Source organism: Dermacentor albipictus, chromosome 7 (assembly GCF_038994185.2).
Source record: "Dermacentor albipictus isolate Rhodes 1998 colony chromosome 7, USDA_Dalb.pri_finalv2, whole genome shotgun sequence".
NCBI classification, from domain to species: Eukaryota; Metazoa; Arthropoda; class Arachnida; order Ixodida; family Ixodidae; genus Dermacentor; species Dermacentor albipictus.
Window position 1 is genome coordinate 100,280,728 of NC_091827.1, and position 17,679 is coordinate 100,298,406.

At 47.6% G+C, this 17,679-nt stretch overlaps 1 protein-coding gene and 1 long non-coding RNA gene across 3 annotated transcripts in view; one reads left to right on the forward strand and one right to left on the reverse strand.

The window, feature by feature from the left end:
- Positions 1-2,326, reverse strand: part of LOC139048103 (uncharacterized) — a 159,267-nt gene extending 156,941 nt beyond the window's left edge. Inside the window, exon 1 of the long non-coding RNA XR_011507506.1 lies at positions 2,128-2,326. This is a non-coding gene — a long non-coding RNA (uncharacterized lncRNA). The remainder of the gene's footprint in view (positions 1-2,127) is intronic.
- Positions 1-17,679, forward strand: part of LOC135917228 (uncharacterized) — a 107,718-nt gene that overhangs the window by 36,184 nt on the left and 53,855 nt on the right. For both annotated transcript variants that reach the window (XM_070522544.1, XM_065450763.2), the window contains exon 8: positions 7,287-7,509. In XM_070522544.1, the coding sequence (XP_070378645.1) occupies positions 7,287-7,509 (223 nt within the window). The remainder of the gene's footprint in view (positions 1-7,286; positions 7,510-17,679) is intronic.

Consider the following 17,679-nt stretch of genomic DNA (forward strand, 5'->3'; position numbering starts at 1 on the left):
TCACTTTTAATTCTTTAGTCTGTCTTCATATTGCTTGGTGACGCTTCGGCGGACACACCGGCAGTCAAGTCTGCTGACACAAGTTCACCATTGCCTAGAAAGGTTTTCGCCTTAAAAGTTGATGTACAACGGTCAGCATGTTGACGGGATTGCTGCTACCGCTGGTCCTTAGTAGAAAAAGAGCGGGCAAGCTGGCAGCATTCCTCGGCATGTCGAGTAGCGTTAGATATCGGAGTGCTTTCGGACGCGTCACGTTTATGTGAAATAATGGTATTGAACGAATTAGATTGTTTTCATCCGTATAGGAGAAAGTAAGGGGAAAATCCAGTAGTTGCTTGGGCCGCAGTATTGTACGCATACGTCATGAAACGGAGCATTTGCGCCCAATTTGAATGATCAGAGGCAACGTGCATCGAGAGCATATCGCCAAGGGTACAGGTGAACCGCGCGCTGTACTGGTGCAGTGGACGATTCGGCATTCGTCGAGTATTACCCTTAAAGCATCGGCAAGAAAGGCGTGGCCTCTAACGCTCAGAATTTTGCGAGGGCCACCGTGGCGCAGAACTAAATGTCGTCACGGAAAGGATGCAACGTTGCTGGCGGTGGCAGTCGGCAGACTGACTGTTTCAGCATAGCGGGTCAAGTCATCCACTGCAACAATAATCCACATGTTCCCTGCTGGAGTGGATGGTTGCGGTCCGTATATGTCCACTAAAGCAAGGAAGGGGTTTTGATGGGTAGACTTGTTCGGGAGGTAATTTTCGGCGTTGGCACTGAGCACTGGAGCAAACGAACTTTCGGACGTGGTTATACATGCCGCACCAACAACATCGGAGGCGTAGTCGACTGTAGGTCTTGAAGAGGCTGGCATGCGCGCACTGTGGGTCTGCGTGAAAAGCGTCGCAAATAAAGTCATTTAGATGGCGGAGTATCACAAGAAGCCACTTGCGACCATCAGACATGTAGTTACGACGATAAAGAAGGCCATCGCGAATGCAGAGGTGGGTAGCCTGGCGGCGAAGACCACGAGATCGTGAAGAGGTGGCTGGATCAGAAAGGATCCTGATGAGAGCACTGATCGAGGGATCCTTGCGCTGCTCCGACTGCATGTTGCACAGTGCATGAAATGTAAGTGTGGCTCAAGGGCTGATAGGCAAGCGTTGTCAGTGGAGACCGGTGAGCGAGAAAGGCCATCAGCGTCCATGTGTTTGCGGCCGGAACGGTAAATAACGCGGATGTGGTAGTCCTGTAGCTCAAGTGCCCAGCGAGCAAGTCGGCCAGGTGGGTCCTAAGGGTGGACAGCCAACAAAGAGCGTGGTTGTCACTGACGGCATCGAATGGGTGACCATACGAATCAGGACGGAATTTTCCAAGGGTCCAAATAATGGCTAAACACTTTTTCTCTGTAACAGAGTAATTAACCTCGGCCTTTGTTAGAGTTCGGCTCGCGCAGGCGACGACATATTCACCAAACGACGCTCTTCGTTGCGCGAGTACGGCGCCGAGTCCGACGCCGCTGGCATCGGTGTGGACCTGTGGGGGCTACAGGATAGAAGTACCGGAGGATAGGTGGCGATGTGAGCCGGTGGCGTAACTTTGTGAAGGCGTCATCACAGGCGGGCGACCAGGCGGAAAGTTCTTTGTCACCACTTAGAAGGACTGTCAGGGGTGCACTTATGGAAGCGAAATTTCGAATGAAACGCCGGAAATACGAGCATAAACCAAGGAAACCTTGAAGCTCCTTTAACTTCTTTGGTTGTGGAAAGTCGGTGACAGGGCGTAGCTTGGCTGGGTCCGGCAGGACGCCGTCTCACGATACAACATGGCCAAGAATAGTGAGCTTTCGGGTGCCAAAACGACATTTTTTAAAGTTCCGCGTCAGTGAGGCATTTCAGAACGTGCTCGAGACAGCTGAGATGTATTCGGAAATCAACGGAAAAGACAACTATGTTATCCAGGTAGCATAGACATGTTTTCGATTTCAGGCCGCGTAAAATAGTATCTATCATCCTCTCAAAAGTGGCTTGAGAGTTACACATGCTGAAACGCATTACGATGAATTTGTATAATCTGCCAGGTGTTACACTTGCTGTTTTAAGTCGATCCTATGGTGAGAAAGGGACTTGCCAGTATCCGGAACGTAAATCCAGCGTAGAACTCCGCTCCCTGCAAGCAGTCGAGGGCGTCGTCGATGTGCGGTAACGGGTAAGCGTCCATGCTTGTTATCTTGTTCAGACATCGGCAGTTGCCGCAGAACTGAATAGAGCCATCCTTTTTCATAACGAGACCGACCAGTAACGCCCGCAGGCTCTGTTTGAAGGCTGCACAACGCCACGCTTGAGCATGTCAGCATGTCGTCAATGACATGTGATTCCGTGGCGCATACTCGGTAAGGGCGTTCCCGCGTAGATGAATGACTGCTGGTATCTATCTGATGAAAAACGACCGATGTTCCTCCCAAACTGGAAGCATGGCTGTCGAAATAATCACGGAACTTCTGCAGTAGAGCGATAAGCTGGCTTCGTTCTGAAGCTGACGTTTTATCGTCGATGGAGCGGTGGAAAGCGTCGCGCAGTGAGTGATCAACCTAAGGGGGTGACAAGTAAGTGCGCTAAGGTCCATAGCAGTAGAAATGGCAGGCGCGTCAAAGATGCAAAAGGTGTCGAACGGTTGAATGAGGCCTAGGCATGCTCTATGAAATAAAGGTAAAGGGGACGCCATCGGATTGTCGACGAGCATCTTCCTGATGCCACTGCGAAGACTAAATGCGCGTTTATAGACCGACATCAGTTTTCTTGCTCGGTGGACACGGGATGGCGCCGCATCGGAGAAATCGAGTGACGACGTGCAGATGGTGAATGGCCAGTAGACTTGGGTGAGCGATCAGGTGACACGGAAAAATTTGGTAGGCTTGAAGGCGAAGAGGAAAACTGAGCGCGGAAAGGTGGCGCTCGCCGGTTGTTCGGAAAAGGAAGGATGCAACGACGACAATGGCACGCCGTGTGACCAGCTCCACCACAAGCAAGACATGTTGGACGGTCATCGAAGGTGCGCAACCGGTCGGAGTAAAGTCCAAGTCCTGGTTGAGGAGTCGGAAAATGTCGGTCTGGAAGCGGCATAGATGCAGGCAAACATTTCGGCGGTCGATGCATAGGTGACGCCAAGAGCGTTTCTGGACGAGATCAGGAAACTGCTTCAGGGTACGGGAGAGGTGCAGCGACTGGTGTCTGTTGAAGGGCTCCAGGAACGGCTTCAGCAACTTGCTCTTGAATGAAGTCGTAGATCGTTGGTGGCAAAGCGGGTGGTGACTCCGGGACACAAGACATCAAAGATAGCTGGCGAGCGACTTCTGTGCGAACAAATTCCTGAATTTTTAGGAACAGAGTAGCATGGTTATCGCCGACTCCAACGCTTGACAGAGAGTCGGCGGGCGTAGTGGGGCGTCGGGTGTGAAGCCGTTGTCTGCGCAACTAGTCGTAAATCTGACACAAATCTATAATTTCGACGACAGTGTGAGGACTCTTCGATAATTACATTTCGAAAGCATCGTCCTCAATACCCTTCATTATATGCTTCATCTTCTTCTCTGACATCGACGCGCTCACCAATTTGCAAAGGTCAACAATGTCCTGAATATAGGTCATGAAATTCTCTTCGACCTCTTGAGATCGTTGTTCTGCACGAAGTTTTCTTACTGCCGGCCTGCCGAAAACTTGGGTGAAGTTGGTCTTGAAGACCAACATCGACATTGAGGTCGGCTTCATAGTTTAGGAACCATAGTTTCGCAACATCCTAGAGATAGAATGCGACGTTTCTCAACTTGATTACATCGTCCCGCTGGTTATGGGCACTAACTCGCTCGTAAGAGGAGATCCGATCATCAACGTCTTGGTCGTCCGTGCCGAAGAAGATAGTGGGATCTCGCTGATGCAGGACACTGGCACAAAGCAGGGTGAGCGACGCCGCTGGAGGAGTTGGAGGAGTGCATGATGCTTTATTATGGCGATTCTGCTGCGGCGCAGGCTACTCTTCTTGGTTATAATATGTGTGTGTGTATACATATATATATATATATATATATATATATATATATATATATATATGTGTGTGTGTGTGTGTGTGTGTGTGTGTGTGTGTGTGTGTGTGTGTGTTCGCGCGCGCGCGCGCGCGTGCGTGTTCGAACACATCAAGCTTATTCCGTGACCATTATGCTACGGACGCTTGCGTCGACAGGTGGAATACAAAGCATTAATAATATGCCGGTGGCAAACTCGCCAGGACGTTCGTACGTTCGATACGTTTCAATTTGGCTGGGTACGTATGCCTCGAGAGGCGGAATAGAACACATCACAAAATTTCGCTCGTGCAAGCCAATGTGCTGTGACGCTTGCAATGCTTTGCATTATGCAGGTATCAACTGCCAGTTGGATGTGCCATGTTTTTCTCGTTCCGCGTAGTCGCGTTTTCGGCATTGAATCAGTCACTTGGTGTGGTGCACAGTGCAAATTTTATAAAAATGCCTAACTACTGGAGCGTGCGCAACGAAATAACGATTGTTCGATTGGTATGTCAAGTGCGATGTCTGTTTTCATGGAAAAGTTGATGGGAACAGGATAATTATGTGTGTCCTGGGAATTTACCAAAACCTTGGAAATTAAAAAAATTAAATTATGGGGTTTTACGTGCCGAAAACACTTTCTGATTATCAGGCACGCCGTAGTGGGGGACTCCGGAAATTTCGACCACCTGGGGTTCTTTAACGTGCACCTAAATCTAAGTACACAGGTGTTTTCGCATTTCGCCCCCATCGAAATGCGACCGCCATGGCCGGGATTCGATCCCGCGACCTCGTGCTCAGCAGCCTAACACCATAGCCACTGAGCAATCACGGGGGTCGAAAAAAAACCTTGGAAATTGTGCTTTGTAGCTGATTAGGTTGCTAAATTTGGATCATTTCAAGGCTATGGTTGTACAAATTTCAAATTTGCTGAGAACGGAGCGTTTAATAAACTTTATTTGGTGAAGCAACAATATTTACTGTGCGTGCTTCGTGATGGCTACAAAGAATTGTCAAATTACATCTAATTGATGTTCGCGATGCAGACTGCGTGAGTAAAAGCGTTTATGCTTTGGAACTACGGAGCCTTTCGGTTGAACCATCTGAAAAATAAGGGGCGATTTCTGGAAAACCTGTCGCACGAAATATTTATTCTTACTTATGTCTAGGAGAAACAGCGCGCATCTATGCTCAAATATATGTCCCAAAATAAAATATTGTCAGTTCTTATATGCGGACAACAATATGAAGAACGTAAGCCGGACGTTCACCAGAGTACTAAGAGAGCAAATTATGATCGGCAGCGACAAACCAATGAATGATAGTTTCTTTTACGCGGTATCACGTGCGAGATCGCATGTGGTTTTTCGAACTCAAAAAAATTGTGTAAGGCGAAGAGTATGCTGCTTGTTAATTTTTTGCGGTGATCCGGCAGACACGTGAGCATGGAGCTGGCATGGCTGTTTTACTCACGATTGCCAGCGTTCACAGACTTACAGATGCTCATATGTAAACTTAATCTCGCCGGTACATACCTGCTTGATACTGGCGTCAACTCGGCGACAGTCACGCGCGTTGATCCTCACCTACAGTCACCCAAGTTCGAACGTCTACATCGTTTCCCAGCTCACTTCTAGTTGTACTTTCTTCCAATCACATGCACCTCATCACTTACACTCGCACTAACACCTATGAAATGAGTGTATGAGTCGGTATACTCAGGAGAAGTAGGCCGACCTGTGACTATGTCACAAAAGCTGGCTTGAGGTGTATGAGGAGACCAGGAAATGCAAACCGCTAAGAAAGTATGAGGCTACGTAAAGCTGTGTTTCATAAGATTATAATTTCCTGTCTCCTAGCGCCTTACAGTTCAAGATGGTGATTTCTTGTACTCATATGAGGTGCCATAAGCGGGTGAAATTAACAACACTCAGGCTTAGTAACAAATACTTTTTGCTGAACGTTCACTGTAACTCCGACTCAGGTACTTGTATGTAGTTACCTCGTAGTTGTATGGAAATATAAGTGTAGCGAAGGCATAGATGACTACTCTTGCAGGTACAGCTAGACATTTTTCTTACTGTCGAATGTCAAATAATATTTTCAACATACACTGATAGAATTCAAACGAGTAAATATTGACGTCCATTTCACGCTTTGAAGGTGGAAGACCAATGGGACTGGGGTATCACATGATCTGATAGACAAATGCGACGTAGCCTTACGCAGTTCAGCAATGCACTGCATGAAATGATTTACAGCAAGACAATTTAATGAACTGTACAAAAACTTTATTTCTTAAAGCGATATTGATAACGGCTTTGTGATCGCTGTGGTAAGAAATAGGGCTGGCTCTTCTATCACATGTGAAAGTTTAGTGACATAACTCACTACTTCGTATGCTAAAATTGCTGCTTCCAAGAAATGCATGCGGTGAAGGCTATGCGTGCTTGTCATCTATCATGAGGGTTTGACACTTATTTTTCATTTCTTTATTAAAGCGAATACTGGGGTGTGTCTCACATGCGTAATTCCAATGGACACAGGCATTTTTCGCTTCAATTCGTGGAATTGTGTTCTGCCGACTGTTCTGCCGACGGAGACGAAGGATTGCCGGGATCCGAGTCATATGCACCTTCGCTGTAAAAGCTGAAAGGCAATTCAATCTCTAGTTTGCGTAGATGAAAGACAATATTTTCCTGGTTGAGTTGGAAATAAAAATGGAGGGCAGCAACTGCGCACGGCACTCTACCATTTTATCCTCGTGAGAAGGGACACGCAGGAGAATCGCACTGTTTAAATTATTCTACTGCTCTGTCTTCGGTATCGGTCCACATTCTTAGACTGGACATACCCACAGGAGGAGCCCACATAACAGACCACTTGGCTCATTAGGTGTAGTAGCATCGACTGTATATTTGTGGCTTCTGGGAAGATAGCTACAGACCATTCCCATGCAAACGAATGACATCTAGAGAATGAATATGGCGTGCTTGGCACCAACCTGTGATTACACGGGCACTGATGAAAGTAATGAGAATATACGCTGCTAATATACTCGAGCAACCATGTTCGATCGCTATTGCAAAACACGCACGGATGCAGCACAGCAAAGTGGAAATTTTTATTACGCTAAAAACAGAAAGCAGAAGGCGTTCCTTCATCAATTTATTTTATAAACCAAGCTCTTTTGGTGATCACATGCAGCAGCTTTGTTTTCCGCCTGCAGCCATCGCCACCATCATCAAACAGAGAGGCTGGCCACGTGATCACCATGTCGGCACCTCTCCTCGCCGATCCCCTTTTCATCGGTGACCCCGCACTTGTCGAGCTGGACTACGGCACAGTGGGGGTCAGCTTACTGGCTGAGTGGCTGGATGCAGAGTTGCGAAGTAATGTGCCATTCAGAGAAATGATTGACAAACTCAGCCCGCGATGTCCACCGGACGATGGTAAGTCACCTACATACTATGAGCACCGTACATAACAGTGGAAACACGAAAATTTGGAAGCTACATCAATGCGTTCTTGGAATTGTTTTGTTTCTAGGTTCATCTGCGTTCATAACAGTGGCCTAATTCAAACTTCAAAATGTGCACTTGGACATGCTCCATGCTTAGAAAGCACCTACAGAACGAAACCATGTAGAACCTCCACATTCTCAGACGTAACTCGAACATTCCTTGGTGGTTGCTATGCACTTGTTTCGAATTTTCCAGCAGCACACACCATTCAGGATAGATGCCTCGGGAGCTCACTTCCAAAGAACATGTGATACGGAGCACTAAATCGCGACTTCAGTTCCCAACTGTGTCAGCCATCTTTCGATGAGGGCACTCTTTACACCACTCGGGCATTAATACGTTCATGACCAGGAGTCGAATTTGTAAGAAAATATTCAGCCCGTAAGTAAATATTAGCAGCATACGTGTAATTAAAGAAAATATATACTTGCATAGAAGCTATCGCCGAGTATACATTTTTGGCATTTTGAGTTATTCTGTTTCTCTCCAGCATTTCAGAGATAGTTTAATAAATGCTGAACGCCTCAACAAAGCAAATCATTCCATGTGGTTCAAAACATCTCCCCATGTGGTCAATCCATCGTGGGCAGTGACAATTACCTCGCAGGTGTACAAGAAATAATTGACGACCTGGAAAATCGCTCCAGGCGGTCTAATTGCATCTTTTATAGTATAGCAGATTCGGTAAGGTCTGAAACTTGGGAAGGGTCGGAACGACTCATAAATAATCATGGTAGCAAAAATGTTCGGATTAATGCGACGTCTATCTCGCGAGCACATCAAGTGGGCCGCTTTTCGTCTGGGAAGAAGTAGCCTATCATAGCGAAATTTTTTATGAGAAGGGCGTTGAGCTGCTTCTGGACCGAGGATATGAGTTGAAAAACGCTAATTTAAACATATCGCGAGATCACCCGGAAGCCGTTCGTGGAAAGTGACGGAAGCTACTTTAGTTCTCGCGAACAATGAAAAAAGACAGGGATCGAGTGCGTCTTGTTTTCAGCGAAGTGTTTTTCAACAATGACGTTCACGAGTAGGACACCAATGAAGGCCAAGCTGTTCTTGTTTTCTGGCGCAGGGATGAATGATATTTTTCCTTCGTTTCCTTAAGCTCAGTTTCACCTGCCAGCTCGCCAGTAAAATTGCATTGTAGCGCTGATAAAAACTGCTCCTTTTTATACACCAACGCTAGAAGTGTTGTTGCTAATGGTATTTCACTCTCGTCGCTCATCGATTCATTCCATACTTCTTAGTGTTACTTACCGCGACCTAGCTTAACGACATGATTCACGATGACATCTTTACGGGTACATCCATTTCGAAATTCTGTCGCTGCGATAGACAACAGCGTAGAGGGGGCGGAGTGCTCATAGCAATACAGGAAGAATTCATTGCCGTACCCATAATTATTGATCCTTTTCTCGAATGTGCTTGGATTTCCAGGAAGGCTGCTGCATTTGGTGTGATCATTGGTGTTTTTTACTCTCCGCCAGACATGTCTGGCGCGTTTTCTGATTAGTATTGACACGTGTACTTATCTTTATCGGGCAACCACGTTTCGCCGCCTAACAAATGTAATCGCGCAGCGTGGGACGCGCCTGCATGCATCTGAAGTTTCTGGAAAGTTATCGATGCTTCTATCCGCTGTCTGTTGTCGCCGAACCTTATGTTATCTGATTTCATCACCTGACGCGAATGGTGTAGAACTTTGTGGAACGCACGCGGGTCCGAACGATTAGCCTGGAACATTCGACAACTGCTCTGTAAAAGCCGACGCGCTTGACCCGCTGATCAGATTTTCGACGATCGCCGAGCGTGTTCGCCGCTATCGTTGTGCTATAAGTATAGCCTGTTTTGTGGGCACAGGTTAACCCAATAAAAGTTAGTTTTGTCGTTCACAGTATTGCTACTGTGTTATTCAACGTCACCACCACGTGACATATGGTGGAGGTGCTTGTTCGTTCATGTACCGAACGCCCCCACAAAGCCGCGATCCAAGCCAGAAGCCCGAGGACAGAACCAACATCGCCCAAGACCAGTGTGCTAGCCGCAGACAGCAAGGACGGCCCCCATAGCACGGACTTCTACCTGAGACGCCAAAGAAGATTGTGATCAAGACAACCTCAATGGCTGCCCCAGCGTCCCCCGTTATCCTACAACAATCTCGGGACCCACCAACCTTCCATGGAGCAGCGACTGAAGACCCGCAATCATGGCTACGAACGAATCGCGACATTCAAGAACTGGGACTCCGACGACAAGCTGCGGCATGTCTACTTCGGCTTAGAAGACGCCGCCAGAACTTGGTTTGAGAAGAGGGAGTCGACCTTGACAACGTGGGACCTGTTCCGTAGCGGCTTCCTGCGCACCTTTACAAGCGTCGTGCGCAAGGATAGGGCCGAAGCTATGCTGGATGCCCGAGTGCAGCTACCAAACGAGAACGTTGCCATCTTTACGGAAGAAATGAGCCGTTTGTTCCGCCACGCCGACCCGGGTATGGCCAAGGAGAACAAAGTCCGCCTACTGATGCGTGGTGTAAAAGAGGAACTTTTCGCCGGAGTGGTAAGAAGCCCACCGAAGACCATCGAAGAGTTTCTTCGTGAGGCGACGAACATTGAGAAGACACTCGAGATCCGAAACCGGCAATTCGATCGCCGCACAAACTCTACAAACTACGCCGGGGTTCAATCAATGGCTATCGGCGATCTGCGCGAGACTATCAGAGCGGTCGTACGGGTGGAGCTGCAGAGGTTCTACCCAAGGACGCAGTCCCAAGTGAATTCAATCACTGAAATCGTCAAAGAAGAGGTTCAGCGATCGCTTGGAGTCCCTGAGGCGCAACCACTGTCACCGCAACCTCAGCCGGAAGCGATGACATACGCCACCGCCGCGCGCCGTCAAGGTCCCCCTCCGCGACCACGCCAGGGCCCTGCAACGACGCAATTCCATCGTCCGCCGCCACCCCCGCCAGCACGCCCACCCGTCGCCCAACGCACCTACGCGAGGAAGACGGACATTTGGCGAGCCCCCGACCACCGGCCGCTATGCTATCACTACGGGGAAGCCGGCCATGTGTATCGCCGATGCCCATACCGGGAGATGGGACTGCGAGGTTTCGCCGACAACGCTCCGCGGCCGCAGCAAGGTGAACGCCCTCGCGATATCGCCGACTACCTCGCCGCCAATCAGTGGAGCTCTCGACGAGTCCGGACGAGTGGAGTGGAGGACGAAAACACTCAGATGCCGATTGCCCATCACGCGCCCCCATTGACCTGCCGCCACAAGATGACGAGGATGACGACGCCTTCCTTGGCATAATAACCGCGGAAGATTTCGCCGAACAACAACGAGGGGACCCGGAGCTAAAAGCCCTAGTCGAGTATTTGGAAGGGAACACCGACGTTGTCCCTAGGGCATTTAAGCGTGGATTATCTTCGTTCACGCTTCAAAACAACCTACTCGTGAAGAACTTCTCACCAGTCAGCGCCAACTACCTCTTGTTGTTCCGTCGGTGCTGCGTCCAGAAGTACTGCACGCCCTACATGACGATCCGACCGCTGGGCACCTCGGTTTCTCCCGGACGCTATCGAGGATACAAGAAAAGTATTACTGGCCGCACCTCACCGCCGATGTCGCCCGTTACGTCAAGACATGCCGAGACTGTCAGCGACGCAAGACACCACCGACAAGGCCAGCGGGATTACTACAGCCGATCCAGCCTCCTTACCGACCTTTTCAGCAGATCGGGATGGACTTGTTAGGACCGTTTCCGACATCAACATCCGGAAATAGGTGGATCGTCGTGGCGACGGACTATCTCACCCGCTTTGCTGAAACTAAAGCTCTACCGAAAGGCAGCGCAGCCGAAGTGGCGAAATTTTTCGTCGAGAACATCCTGCTGCGACATGGTGCTCCAGAAGTCGTCATCACCGACCGAGGAACGGCTTTTACAGCAGAGCTCACGCAAGCCATTCTGCGATACAGCCAGACAAGTCACAGGAGGACAACTGCCTACCATCCGCAGACGAATGGTCTCACGGAGCGCCTGAACAAGACCCTCGCCGACATGCTAGCAATGTACGTCGACGTCGAGCACAAGACGTGGGATGCGATCCTGCCGTACGTAACATTCGCTTACAACACGGCGGTGCAAGAAACAACACAGATCACGCCATTTAAACTGGTTTACGGCAGGAACCCGACGACGACGCTTGACGCCATGCTGCCGCACGTCACTGACGAGGAAAATCTTGACGTCGCTATCTCCAGCGCGCCGAAGAAGCCCGACAGCTTGCCCGCCTGCGAATCAAGAACCAGCAGAAGACCGACAGCCGACACTACAACCTCCGACGACGCTTCGTCGAGTACCACCCCGGTGACCGTGTTTGGGTTTGGACCCCTATATGCCGACGAGGACTGAGCGAGAAGCTTTTGCGTCGCTATTTCGGACCGTACAAGATCATCCGACGTATTGGCGCACTGGACTATGAGGTCGTGCCAGACGGCATTTCGCTATCACCGCGGCGCCGCTCACGACCTGAAATAGTCCACGTTGTGCGACTCAAGCCGTACTACCAGCGTTAATGAACTTTGGGGCTTCGCGTAACTGACCTTTGGACTTTGTTTCTTTTCGTTGTTTTTTTTACTCATGTTTAATAGGTGTCCTTTTGTGTTTCGCTCTCTTATATTTGTAGCATCGGGACGATGCTTTTTAAGAGGGGGGTATTGACACGTGTACTTATCTTTATCGGGAAACCACGTTTCGCCGCCTAACAAATGTAATCGCACAGCGTGGGACGCGCCTGCATGTATTCGAAGTATCCGGAAAGTTATCGATGCTTCTATACGCTGTCTGTTGTCGCCGAACCTTATGTTATCTGATTTCATCACCTGACGCGAATGGTGTAACACTTTATGGAAGGCACGCGGGTCTGAACGATTAGTCGGGAACATTCGACGACTGCTCTATAAAAGCCGACGCGCTTGACCCGCTGATCAGGTTTTCGACGATCGCCGAGCGTGTTCGCCGCTATCGTTGTGCTATAAGTGTAGCCTGTTTTGTGGGCACAGGTTCGCCCAATAAAAGTTACTTCATCAATAAATTGGTGAAGTACACATTGCGTAGTATTTGCTCTTTGTTACCCATTCTATTTTCCCAGTCACTGTCAACTGGCTGCATTCCTAATGGCTGTCGCAAAGCTAACATAATACCCGTTTTGAAATCAGGTGACCATGCTTCTCCGCTTAATTATCGTCGCATCTCCTTAACCAGCACTATTTGAAATTTACTTGAGCATATCATACACAGTCAAGTCATCAACTTCCTTGAAGACCCTAACATTATTTTCGAGCATCAGCACATTTTTCGCAAGAGCTACTCACGCAACACGCTACTTGCCGGATTTATTAAAGATATACACGTACTGATGCACGCTCGGTTTCAAGTTGATGCAACATTTTTATTTTTCTATGGCATTTGACCGCGTTGCACACAGTATGTAGTTATTAAACTTTCACAACCTAACATTCACCCTATTATTGCATACATCACAGACTTTCTGTAATGTGGAATTCAGTTTACATCAGTTAGCAATTCTAACTCATGTCATGCCGATGCCACGTGTGGAGTTCCACTAGGTAACGTACTTGGACCTTTACTCTTTTTAACTTATGTTAACGATTTACCCAGTTTCGTGACATCAAAAAATCTCACTATTTGCTGATGGTTTTGTAGTTGATCGATGTTTAACAAGTAACAGATATAGCCACTTACTACAAACTGACCTTGATGCGATATGTGCGTGGTGTTCTAATTGAGTGATTCCATTCAATATATCCTAAATTAAACTCATGTCTTTCACCAATAGGCCACAAAATCTAACCACCTTCTCCCTTGATAACAACGCTGTAGAACCCACCACAACCTACAAGTACCATGGTAATAATCTTCAGTCTAACTTATCATGGAATAATCATATTAACCTTACCCTTGCCTCCACTAGCCGTACTCTCGGACATCTTAAAGATAACTTAAAAGAAGCCCTAATGCATATAAAACAACTAACGTACACCGCATTAATTGATCCCTAACTTGAATACTCGTCTGCTATTTGGGATCCCGAACATACCTATATCATCAGTAACATCAAAACATGCCAAAACCGTGCAGCGCGAATCATTTTTTTTTTCAGATTATTTACGTTGTACCAGCTGTCACCTCATTACAAAACAAAGCTGAGTTGGACAACTTATCAGTTCGCCGTAAAATTTCCACGCCCATCACATTTTGATAAACTTTATCACCATTGTTCACTTTATGATGATTTTATTGAGTCACCACCAGTTATTTTTCACGTCGTGACCATCCATATAAAGTCAAACGCATTAACTTCCAGTCATCCCATTATACATATATTCATTTTCACCGCGCACAATAACTGAATGGAACGCCTTACCGTCAAACGATGCCACGGAACCCGACTTAACTAAGTTTCAAAATCTGATTCGCTCACGACTTACCGCCTAATCTTATCATTATTATTTTGTGACTTTGCGGTATTACTTCTTTCTTTTTCTTTCACGATGTCTGCTACTGTTTCCTTTTTCATTGCAGTTACCTTATGTTCTCCTAATATGTACTAATGTTTTCTTGTGCAATATGTATGATTCAGCTTGTATAATAAATGTGCTCCACTCTATATTTATTTCTGCTTTCTTTATTGTATTAGTACCATGTATAATTAAAATCTGTTACCAATGCCTGTGACCCCCCACCCATTTAATGTCTTCGTATTAAGGGCCTTTAGGGCTACCTTTAATAAATAAAGTATGAGTTACCGCACAACAGCTGTGCAATAAGAAAGTTTTCCAATGATGCGAATATAACAAACGGCCATCCGTTGCGGACTACAGGGGCCAAATTAACAAAACTCCTTGACGTGCTGCAGTAAGAGCTACCCTTGTAGGCCACCAGTTTCAGGCTAGCGGAGGGTCGTGTTTTCATGCCCCGATATATTTTTGGGAAACATACTGTGGTCAAGAAACCGAGTCATAATCTCCTAACATTTTCAACCAGACTCGCTTTTGTGGCACAGAATTTTTTAGGGATATTATATTAAGCAAATGCTGTGGAGGGGCCTGCTTAAGTCGCCGCTGCGGTGCGTCCAGCCCTATGCCAAGGATGGCTGAAGGTGGTTATATATTACGAGCAAGGCCTGGGCACACTTTTCTGATGAAGAAATGACCAACAGGCAGGGCGTCAAAGCTCACCATAGCCAGAGCCAAATGCAGCGAACGGCCTGGAGTCACATCAATGCAGTTAAAATAAATTATCAAGAAGTTACAAAAGTCGGTATCACTTTTCAAGATGCGCTATAGACAATATAAAAGACCTATATACACAGAAAGTGGAACAACCATAAAATGGGTAATATAATATTGCTTTCAGGAGTTGCACAGCTCGGGTCGGGAAGCGCTAATTAACCTGGTCACAATTAGCAAAACACACTTCAGATCGAAGCAGGCAAACGGTGATCGGGGGAGCAGCGACAGTATGTTCTAGGGGTCCAAACTCCTTGGGCAGAGGTCCGATCAATGACCAGTGGATTGTTGAGGGTGGAATAATTAAGATGGATGTCATATTAGTGAACAATAATTTGTAAACAATAATAATGGTACTGGGCGTCGACTAAACATTTTATTCCATTATTTTAACTTGCTTTCCTCAAATAACTTAATATTTCATTTATTTGTGTTGTCAACTTGCATACATTCCAGAAACGGAGCAAAATAACTACTATCCGATTAAAATTTTGGTTTTGCAGCCAAGGCTTGGTGGGTATATCAATTGGAAATAATGTTAAGCTTATATCCGGCCATACAAGCATCTTCACATTTCCTGTGAGCAAGCAGTTTTTGCTGGTCTGTAGATGTTTTATCTGCACCAAGCATCTGCAGGACTTTGAAGTTATCCTGAAAACAGTTCCTTTCTCCTTTTTAGAAAACTCCGTTTCTTCTGCTAGTTTGGGGTCACCACAAGTTCCTTATTTCTGCAACTGCGTGTAGGCGTTTGTGCATAGTGTTTGCGTTTATGTATAGTAGACGCGTAGGCCAGTTGGTGTAGCATTGGTAGGAATAATATAGCACAATATAGAGGACAAAGAGTACTTACTATTTTTGTTTCGTATTGTTTTGTCCGGTATATGGCGATATTTCATCCTTCATGATGTTTAATATAAAGCAGTAAGATCCAGCAGTAAGCACAAAAGATGATTCATGTAAGTCAATATATGTTTGTTTTAGCAAAAGGATGGACGGATCGACGGACGGACGGACGGACGGATGGATGGATGGATGGATGGATGGATGGATGGATGGATGGATGGATGGATGGATGGATGGATGGATGGATGGATGGATGGATGGATGGATGGACGGTCGGATGGATGGATGGATGGATGGATGGATGGATGGATGGATGGATGGATGGATGGATGAATGGATGGATGGATGGATGGATGGATGGATGGATGGATGGATGGATGGATGGATGGATGGATGGATGGATGGATGGATGGATGGATGGATGGATGGATGGATGGATGGATGGATGGATGGATGGATGGATGGATGGATGGATGGATGGATGGACGGACGGGCTCAGTTCCTCCACAGGGGAACGTCAAGGCTCTGCCTCAACGCCGCCTCACGGGCTTGCTGGACTACCCACGTCTAGATTCCGAGGTCTGAGCTACGCAGAGCGGCGGCCAACCTCGATGACAGAGTCTCCGGAGCAACTGTCATTCTTCCTATAACTACACTGCACTCCCACAGCATGTGTTTGAGTGTTGCTGGTTCTGATGCTTATTTCGAAAGATACGCTTCAGACGGAATGGAGTAGGGAAGGTGTTCCTCTGGAGCTGTCTCCAGGCGACAGCCTGCATCCTGTCCAATTTAGTACTCGGCGGTGGGTATATCGTTCTGGCATTTAGATATGCACTGGTTATGTCGTATCTGGTGAGCCTGTCCCATTCTGCGTGAAGAGTGTTCGCTAACGTGCGAGAGGCGCTGCCCTGTTCGGCGCGGCGGGTAATGTCTCGCGCCGTCCGGTGCGCCGTCTCGTTTAGGTTCAGGAGCGCGTCGCCTTCCGTGCTGACGTGCGCGGGGAACAATATGTTCCTTGAGCTCACCATTTTGGATCTGCCCGCTTTGGACAGAATGGACAAGGCTTCCTTGGAATTTCTACTTTTGGTGTAATTCCTTACTGCCGTTTGCGAGTCGCTTAGTACGACTTCGCATTGCTGTTCGGTGAGTGCCAGAGCGATCGCTACTTCCTCTGCTATTCCCGAGTTCTTCGTGTATACACTGCCTGCGATTATGATTTTGTAGTTTGTGTCTATGACTACGGCGGTGTATTTTTGGCCGTTCGGATACTCGGCTGCGTCGGCAAAGCGCGCGTTTTTCTCCCTACCGAATGAACAGAGCAGAGCCTCGGCTCTTGCCTTTCTTCTACGTCGGTTGTAATCGGGGTGCACGTTTCTTGTGATGTATGCCACCATAACGGTGTCTGATTTTGCTGGAGATTTGTATTTTCTGGGCGTGCTGGTTGTGGGATATGCCGAGCTTGTTCGTAATGTACCTTCCCGTCGTGGTGGTCGACAGGCGTTCGAGCTGCGAGATGCGTTGGGCTTCGGCTATTTCTTGCAGGGTGTTGTATATGCCCAGCTGGGTCAGGAGCTCGGTGCTCGTAGATTCTGGGAAGCCCAGGCCTATCTTGTACGTTTACCTTACAAATGTGTTGATCTTCTTCCTTTCCGTGACGTACCAGTTGTGTTAAGCGGCTACGTAGGCGATGTGGCTGACAACGAAGAAGTGGATCAGTCGTGTGACGTTTTCTTCCTTCATGTCCACATCTCTGTTGGTTATCCTCTTTCTGAATCTCGTGGCGCTGGTGACTTTGCCTTCGATCTTCCTCATGGTTTCGCCGTTAGCTCCGTTGGCCTCAATGATCATTCCGAGGATTTTGAGCTTGTTTACTTTGAGGATTGCCTTCCCGTCTTGGGTGTACAGGACGATTTCCTCCTACTCCCGGAGTCCCATGTA